The 9,610-nt window shown below is 41.7% G+C and overlaps 1 protein-coding gene and 1 long non-coding RNA gene across 3 annotated transcripts in view; both read left to right on the top strand.

Annotated features, from left to right (window-relative positions):
• The window catches only part of LOC112246823 (C-C chemokine receptor type 9-like), a 4,513-nt gene extending 1,704 nt beyond the window's left edge, over nucleotides 1-2,809 (top strand). The window contains exon 3 of the mRNA XM_024415379.2: nucleotides 609-2,809. Coding sequence (XP_024271147.1) covers nucleotides 609-1,670 — 1,062 coding nt within the window. The 3' untranslated portion in view covers nucleotides 1,671-2,809. The remainder of the gene's footprint in view (nucleotides 1-608) is intronic.
• A 2,091-nt stretch (nucleotides 2,810-4,900) lies between these two features.
• LOC121841192 lies at nucleotides 4,901-7,807 on the top strand. 2 transcript variants are annotated; one of them, XR_006080206.1, is made up of 4 exons: nucleotides 4,901-5,010; nucleotides 5,467-5,616; nucleotides 6,431-6,435; nucleotides 7,291-7,807. It is a non-coding gene; the product is annotated as an uncharacterized LOC121841192 (long non-coding RNA). The 2 variants fall into 2 exon arrangements; XR_006080205.1 differs by lacking the exon at nucleotides 6,431-6,435 and having other exon boundaries at nucleotides 7,286-7,807.
• The last annotated feature ends 1,803 nt before the right edge of the window (nucleotides 7,808-9,610 follow it).

Here is a 9,610-nt window from a genome sequence, read left to right on the forward strand (position 1 = left end):
AAAAGATGCTGGACTGGAGTCCAGATCTGAATCACATCCAAAACGAGATCTGAAAACAGCAGTTGGTGGAGGGCACCCTTCAAATATTGATGGATTTAGAGCAATTTAATGTTGAAAAGTCACATTTTCAGTAGAAAGGTGCAGCATGCTCATTGACGGCTACCAGAAGCGTTTGTCTGCAGTTTTGTCCAAAGGCTGTGTAACCAAGCACTAGCTCTGGGGTTGCCAATCATTTTGTCCTTTTTTAGGAAAACTGATTCCGCCATAGTGCAGAGAGAAACATTTAGAGTTTTATAATGCTATTCTACACATTTTGTCATGAGGCTAAGAAAACATTTAGCATTTTCAAAGCTATTTTTTAGCATTTTCAAAGTTCGGTAATCCGGCCCTGATTTAAAATGGCCAAGTTTGCAAAAATAAAATGTATTCTGCAATTTGAGAATCTGACAAAGTTATTATAATTGTATTTTTTAATTTTACAATAAATCGGAAAATATTTAAGAAATGTGTGCCAATATTTCTGTCCGCAACCGTATATTCTGTTCATAATTTACTGGCATAATTGGTTCACATGTCCAACAAGCTATGTTGTCCTGTCTTACACACAGGTGTACGACTACGACTCCAGCTTCACCCCTACGGTTGGTGAGGATGGTCTGGATGACTTTATGTGTGACAAATCTGCCGTTAGGGCTTTCAGAGGCCAGTATGAACCGCCTCTCTACTGGTCCATCGTCATCCTGGGAGGCCTGGGTAACCTGACCGTGGTGTGGATCTACCTGCACTTCCGCCAGCGTCTCAAGACCATGACCGATGTCTACCTGTTGAACCTAGCTGTGGCCGACCTCTTCTTCTTGGGCACTCTACCCTTATGGGCCGTGGAGGCCAACCAGGGATGGAGCTTCGGCTTGGGCCTCTGCAAGGTCACCTCTGCCTTCTACAAGATCAACTTCTTCAGCAGCATGATGCTGCTCACCTGCATCAGTGTCGATCGCTATGTGGTCATCGTCCAGACCACCATGGCCCAGAATTCCAAGAGACAGCGGCTGAGCTGCAGCAAGTTTGTGTGCGCCTGCGTCTGGCTCCTGGCCGTGTTGTTGGCCCTGCCCGAGTTCATGTTCGCCAACGTCAAGGAGCTGGATGGCCGGTTCTACTGCACCATGGTCTACTGGAGTAACCAGAACAACCGCACCAAGATCTTGGTCCTGGGGCTTCAGATCTGCATGGGCTTCTGCCTGCCCCTCCTGGTGATGGTGTTCTGCTACGCCGGCATCATCCGCACCCTGCTCAAAACCCGCAACTTCAAGAAGCACAAGGCGCTGCGCGTGATCATGGTGGTGGTGGCTGTGTTTGTCCTCTCCCAGTTGCCATATAACAGCGTGCTGGTGGTGGAGGCCACCAAGGCGGTCAACAGCACCGGAATGGACTGCGATGCGGAAAAGCGTTTCGACGTGGCCGGCCAGGTACTGAAGAGCCTGGCCTACATGCATGCCTGCCTCAATCCCTTCCTGTATGTATTTGTGGGCGAACGTTTCCGCAGAGACGTCCTCAAGCTTATCCGCATCTACCACTGCTGGCCGGCCCAGGGGATACTCAGCAAGATCCAGGGAGGACCTGGTCGCTCATCGGTCATGTCCGACACGGACACCACACAGGCACTCTCGCTTTGAAGGCACAGTCATAGTACAACCTTTTGCGTGCGACCAGAAGTCCCTCATAACAATCGAGGGGCTGTGCAACCACGCTCTGTTCCACAATGCCATGTCTGGTAACGGAAAGGTCTGGTAACGGAAAGACAAACCAATATGGCTAACAGTCCCAGTGAGAGAGGTTGTACTGTCGTCGTCTCCGACATGGGGAGAAGAGGTCCCTTTCTGAGAGCTGGAGAAACTCTTGGCTCTTGTGTACGTTGCTGAAAGCATGGGTCATGATAGGACTCTTCTTTGGCTGGTCTAAAGACCTTCTCAGTTTTAGCTGATGACCACAAAGGATGGACAGTTGAAGTCTGGTTGAGGGTTTGTGTTGGACAATTCCAGTGATGGGAAAAGAGCTAACCATGACAGCATTGGGCCTGTACTGGTACAATGCATTTTCATTGGTCTTTATGGCTCTGTAAAGTCAGCCAGGCTGTTTTGTGCCTTGTTATTGTTGCATTTGTTTAGAAAGTATAGAGATGGGAAAGAGAGAACACATCTTTTCTTTACAATGATGGTTTCTGTGACAGAATCACCATTGTGGGCTATCTCCATTGTGGGCAAGTGCGCCCTCTATCCATCTCTATATTATAAAGTTAATTGGCAATATTAACTAATATTGATATTAGTTCATCAATCTCTTTGGTCAGACCGTATCAATGAGCTGATCAATTATTTGAGACACTTTCTAAGTAGGAAAGCCCTTATTTGTGACGAGTATGTTTAGCTTTCACAGTGCGAGTGAACAAGTGTCATAAACAAAAAAGTTGTATAAAATATCTTTGATCGTTAAAGACTGTAAATAAACAATGCATTAAAAAAATATATATATATTTTTAGGTCACTGTTATTGAATTTTCCAAATTTGGTAACGATTTACTTTGACTACATATCCATGTTTTAAATTGTGTATAATTGTATTTTCTGTATTGATCCCAGGACACATTTGCAAATGAGACTTAGGTCTTAATGTGTTTTTCCTTAGTTCTCTTGTGAGGAGGATCTCCAAGATCCTCTTGTGACAGGGAGGAGACTGTGCGCCATGCCTTCTGGGACTGTGCCTTTGCCGGACTAGTCTGGGCTAGGGCACGGGTGATGCTAGGTGTGGTTAGGAGTGATTTTGTTTTGACATGGGCTAGGCTAGAGAGAGGCGTAGGGAGAGCAAAGGGAACGGATAGGGACAGGTTTCTGCTCTGGCTTCTCATGAGTCTCTTTAAAAAGGGGACTGTGGGAAGCCAGGCAGAATTTAGTCAAGACAGGGAGAGATTGGGGGTGGAAGGGATAGTGAGAAGGGTGGAAGGTGATTTGAGGGGGAAGATGAAGAGGGAGGAGAGGAAGTGGGGGAAGCATGCGGCACGGGAGAGGTGGAAAGGGGGTTTAGGGCTGGGAGTGAGTTTGGTAAGGGGATAGGGAAAGGGTTAGGTATTGGTTAGGTATGACGGGGAGGGACGATGCTCCCCTGAGGTTTGTTTTTGTTTGATGTTTTTGTAAATAGAATTAATTAAGAATGAATGAGAATTATGATTTTGTAATAGTATGAATGGTATTGATTGTAATAAATTATTTTAACCACCTCATGTCAAAGAATTCTCGGAGGATCTGAAAATAAGAATTGTTGTTCTACATAAAATAGCTCAACATTAAACTCAACATTAAAGTAATTTCAGCCCTTGTCCTCACGGGAGGCATTTTGTCTCTCCCAAGGTCATCATTGCACAACTCAGTTGCCTGGTTAAATAATTACATAAAAAATATGTTAAATGTTGACATGATCCCTGTGAACCTGTCTTCTACTGTAGGTCAACAACCTAACATCAAGCAAATACACTACCATTCAAAAGTTTGGCATCACTTTGAAAGAAAAGCACTGTTTTTTGTCCATTAAAATAACATGAATTCAATCAGAAATACAGTGTAGACATTGTTAATGTTGTAAATGACTATTGTAGCTGGAAACGGCAGATTCTTTATGGAATATCGACATAGGCATAAAGAGGCCCATTATCAGCAACAATCACTCCTGTGTTAGCTAACCCAAGTTTATCATTTTAAAAATGAAAACTACTCAGAAGTGGTAGGGGGCATTGCGGTATGTTGAGTCATTTTTTAAGTTCAGCATCAGCATCACTACGTCAGGGGAAATATAGTATTCTTTCTAACAAATATATCTACATATATTTCAAGATGTTGTGTATCCCTGGAAATAGTCAGAATTCATGTAAAGGTAACAGTTTTGAAAACAGCTTGTCCAAAAAAAGTGGTCTCAGGGTATGGGGTAAATTGAGAATAGGGAATGGGTAAATTGAGTCGCCAGTTGTCTTGAACAGGGATGTTGTGCCAATTCATAGGTAAGTTCTTTACATTTGAGTCTACTAAGCCCATGAAAATGTCTGCCGGATTCTTGACATGTTTAATAAGATCAGACTCCATGTCATCACAAACACCTTGTGTTCCTCTGGTATCAAAGCCTCTCCTTCTCACAGGATCATGTTTATTTTCTTGTTTGTCAATGTTCCTCTTCAGTGTCACTCTGTCTATTTTTCCTCCCTAACTGTTACTTGAATGGACTTTTTCCCTTCTCTCACTTCCTTGGCTGCTCTTTCAAGAACCTCAAGGGAGGCTGGACCCCTGCTTGTTTTACATTTGTGTACACGGCGCATGATAGTGCATTTTTATTGATACAGAGCAGACACTATCTTGAGTTCATATGGAAAAAATACTATGCATATTATGTATAAAACTGATGACACAATTTACCCCAAAGCATCCATTTTGACTGTATTAGCTCACACAGCTGCAGGGATGCACTTTCATGCTAGGTTGAGGACCTCATATTGTAGCTTATAGAGACCCCAACTGATATATGAAAGATTCTTAAAATAACCTATTTTGTTTTAGATACAAGCACCATGAAACCTATAACACAATACATTTATCTGACTTTGTGGAAATCCGTTTTTGGAACTAGCAACACTTTCTCCATGTTTCTTCCTTCATGAAATGATGACCACTTCCTAAATGTTTGATCACATTCATTTAATTAATGTTGTGTATGGTTTCCTAGAAACAAGGTGTTGCTCAACTAACCCATTGGCACAACATACCCCACTCTCCCCTACAGCCTTACCTGTTTTACTTGCTGTATTATTAGCTCTGTCTGCTTGTATCATTTGTTTTCTCTCTCCTAGATAATTCAACATTTGAACTATGAATGAATTATGCTATTGAGCCATGCACTGGTCATGTTGCTTGGTACAAATTGGGCTCCTACTATGTTAAGCACATCAACCAGATGTTGGACTATACGTCAGCTGAGGTAAATTCAGACTTCTCTCAGGTTCCCACATATCCATGATGTCTCAGTTAAAGGTAGACATACAGTAGTGTACCTCACCACATCTAGCTTTGATTGATTGAGTTGTCAACTAACGTGAATTCAAAGTGAAATAAACAACATTTTGAACCATGTCATTGGATTTAGGTTAAACTTTGGGTGATAAAATCCTAAATTCCGATACTGTACGTTGATGACTTTTTCATAATCCAACCAGTTTTCCACATTGATTCAATGTCATCAGAAGGAAAAACATTGATTTCTGATTGAAATGACATGGTAACAACTTTGATTTGATTTAACAAGTGTGTGCCCACTGGGTCTATATCTACTGTATGCTGTGTGATTTTACCTCCATAAGTAACTCTCAAAGCACCATCCATATTAATCCAACTCTAAATGTGTTGTCTTTGTTTCCTTAATGTCTACATCATATAGAATCACTGCAAATCTGTGAAGTCTGGTGCTCATCTGGTATCAATCCACAATGCTGAGGACAACAATGCCGTGGATGAATTCAGTCAGTGGAGCAGCCGACATAACCCTCGCATCTGGCTCGGTGGTCATGCAGTAAATGACCCTTCACAGGTGTTAATAATCATAATAACTAGCGTTGGGCACCAAAATCCATGATATCGATATCGCTTGATGTATCAATATGAGCAAGGCATATCGTGATATTGGTTTATCCCTTCCTGTTAACATACAGTTTTATGTAAAAAGACATAAAGATTGTGCCTCACAGACCTTCACAGGCTCTACACTGAGCATACATAATTGCCTGTTATTGGGCCATCGACAATGGATGGAAACTGGTTGAGTGGGTTTAGGCTTCTAGAACATTCACATCTGGCCCAATGGGCAATCAGCAAGCCGTTGTCTAGACTTCATAGAACCGTGGAAGTCAACAGAAAAGTGAACATTCATGTGGTTGCAAGGTTGTCATAAAGCCAGGAAATACACTGAGCGTACAAAACATTAGGAACACCTTCCTAATATTGGTTTTGAAAGCATTCTACAGGGATGCTGGCAAGGGAAATGTTGACTCCAATGCTTCCCACAGTTGTGTCAAGTTGGCTGGATGTCCTTTGGGAGATGGACAATTCTTGATACACACGGGAAACTGTTGAGCATGAAAAACCAAGCAGTGTTACTTTTCTTCACACTCTCAAACCGGTGCACCTGCCACCTACGACCATACCTTGTTCAAAGGCACCTAAATATTTTGTCTTGCCCATTCACCCTCTGAATGGCACATATACACAATCCATGACTCAATTGTCTCAAGGCTTAAAAATCCTTCTTTAGCCTGTCTCCCTTCCTTCATCTATACAGATTTAAGAATATTTAACTAGTGATATCGATAAGGGATCATAGCTTTAACCTGGATTCACCTGGTCAGTCTATGTCATGGAAAGAGCAGGTATTCCTAATGTTTTGTACACTCATTGTATATTGTGGTGGCAAATCGGTTCAAATATGACACAACCAAGAACTTTGTGAAAATCAATATAGACTTTTAATACAACAGTATCATAAGCCGGAGCGGTCCGCGGAACACACACCTTTTTCAGAGCACTCGCTCTGACTTTTTATACACACAATCCATGAGTCCATCCTACTTCGTGCATCCTGCTTGTTCAGCCCAATAATGCCCACATCTGCTTTCCATTAGATCCTAATGATGACAAGACCCTTGCTTTGTCCCTTCACTCAGCTTAATGCGTTCTCCTGTTTGTGTGTTATCTAGGGTCAGCAGACTGTGGGTCTCCCCTGTCATTCCTTCAGCGTCTTCATGTCCTAAGGATATGTGAGTCATGTCTATAATCCATCAGTTGGTCATTTGGCTGACCCCCTCCTTTGTATATCCCTCTGACCTTTGTATGTCCAGCTGCCCTAGGCGTCTATGTGTTGCCCTCTCCCATGGCCCCACTCTGGCTTCCTGTCCTATACAATAGGCAATGTATTTTACCAGAACAGAAAATGAACCCATAATTGTATCTTTCTCTCTTGTGTTACCAAGATCATGTATATAATTTCACCCACAATATCAATATTGTTTGGGGGAAAAATGCAACTGTATTGACATCAACTTTTTCCTATCGGTACCCATAACTAATATGAACTGACTAAAATGAATCTCAAAACAAGTAGTGTTCACTGTTCAAATTGGCCATCATTAGCAAAAGCAGGTGAGCAACACCAGTTATACCCCCTCGCTTGGTCAGTTATATGTCCTGCTCTCTCTCTCCCACAGGATAGCAACTTCCTCTGGGCCGATGGGTCCGATATGAATTTCTATGCCTGGATTCAGGAACCCAAGCAACCATCCGGTGACGGACGTTGCATGGAGATGAACTGGCTTGGTAAGCAAGGGATAACTGGCTGTGGTTGGAATTGTGGTTGGAATTGTGCTGGTGAAACCCTTACATTTCTACTGCTTGAGTACTGGCACTTCTAGAATATTCTGGGACCTTTTATTTTATTCCAAAAGGTGCTGTGGGGTTGGGAGGCAGAAAATGTTTCATTTTATTTTTGTTTCTGACATATGATGACATACATTACAGTCAGTTTCAATCCACCCAATGTACGAATTTCTGATAATGGTTGTATTTGAATATTCTAAACACATTGCATTTGAGAATGCTATATTTTGTCAGAAAACAACATAACCCTATCCATTTTCTGGATGAATGGTGTTGATATTGTTTCAGTTGTTTGAAAGATGAGACATTACGCATTGCTTGGTTTGCAAATAATAAATGAATTTTGTCATCCATTTTGTCCACGACCTGGCTCTGTTTCTAAACTGGTGATTCAACAAGTGTCTCTCTTATTGTGATTCCTCATGCAGCTATAGGCCTATACATTTACCACAACTATTCACTTACTATGTAGACAGACAGTAAGTAATGCACTTCAAATGAGTTAAACCCAATTCAATCCCCAAATGGATATGTGCAGGTTGGGACAACATGCCACGAATAGATGATACTTTAGTTAACATCCATTATAAGACTTAAGGATGCTGCATCAGAGTGAGGGGCTGAAGCAGCCTTGACAGTTTAGAGATGGGCAATAGGTTGAACCCATAGATTTAGAATGGATCCCATACCTTCCCATTCATTCATTGCCCTGTTGGAGTAGTACACCCAAACAGAGACTGGCATGGCACAGCCTAAGGGTGCACGTCTTTCAAAATTGCTCGGTTGGTAGAGCAGGGTGCTTGTAATGCCAGGGTAGTGGGTTTGATCCCTGGGACCACCCATACGTAAAATGTATTCACGCATGACTAAGTTGTTTTGGATAAAAGTGTCTGCTAAATGGCACATATTAGTCTAATATTTACATATCTTGCATGACTCACCTCATATGTACAGTATATCACAAAAGTGAGTACACCCCTCACATTTTTGTAAATATTTGAGTATATCTTTTCATGTGACAACACTGAAGAAATGACACTTTGCTTCAATGACAAGTAGTGAGTGTACAGTTTGTATAACAGTGTAAATTAGCTGTCCCCTCAAAATATCTCAACACACAGCCATTAATGTCTAAACCGCTGGCAACAAAAGTGAGTACACCCCTAAGTGAAAATGTCCAAATTGGGCCCAATTAGCCATTTTCCCTCCCTGGTGTCATGTGACTCGTTAGTGTTACAGGTGACAGGTGTGAATCGGGAGCAGGTGTGTTAAATTTGGTGTCACACTCCCTCATACTGACTGGTCACTGGAAGTTCAACATGGTACCTCTTGGCAAAGAACTCTCGGAGGATCTGAAAATAAGAATTGTTGCTCTACATGAAATAGCTCAACATTAAACTCAACGTTAAAGTAATTTCAGCCCTTGTCCGCACAGGAGGCCTTTTGTCTCTCCCAAGGTCGTCATTGCACAACTCAGTTGCCTGATTAAATGGTTACATAAAAAATACGCTAAATGTTGACATGATCCCTGTGAACCTGTCTTCTACTCTAGGTCAACAACCTAACATCAAGCAAATACACTACCATTCAAAAATTTGGGATCACTTTGAAAGAAAAGCACCGTTTTTTGTCCATCAAAATAAACATGAATTCGATCAGAAATACAGTGTAGACATTGTTAATGTTGTAAATGACTATTGTAGCTGGAAACAGCAGATTCTTTATGGAATATCGACATAGGCATAAAGAGGCCCATTATCAGCAACAATCACTCCTGTGTTAGCTAACCCAAGTTTATCATTTTAAAAGGCTAATTGATCATTAGAAAACTATTTTCTAATTATGTTAGCATATCTGAGAACTGTTCTGATTAAAGTAGCAATAAAACTGGCCTTCTTTAGACTAGTTGAGTATCTGGATCATCAAACACATGGTTAGCAGATGTTAGCAGACATACACATGGTTAGCAGATGTTAATGCGAGGGTAGCGAAATGCTTGTGCTTCTAGTTCCGACCATGCAGTAATATCTAACAATTTCACAACAACTACCTTATACACACGAGTGTAAAGGAATGAATAAGAAAATGTACATATAAATATATGGATGAACGATGGCCGTGCTGCGTAGGCAAGATGCAGTAAATGGTATAGAGTA

The sequence above is a fragment of the Oncorhynchus tshawytscha genome, linkage group LG28 (genome assembly GCF_018296145.1).
Source record: "Oncorhynchus tshawytscha isolate Ot180627B linkage group LG28, Otsh_v2.0, whole genome shotgun sequence".
Lineage (NCBI taxonomy): Eukaryota > Metazoa > Chordata > Actinopteri > Salmoniformes > Salmonidae > Oncorhynchus > Oncorhynchus tshawytscha.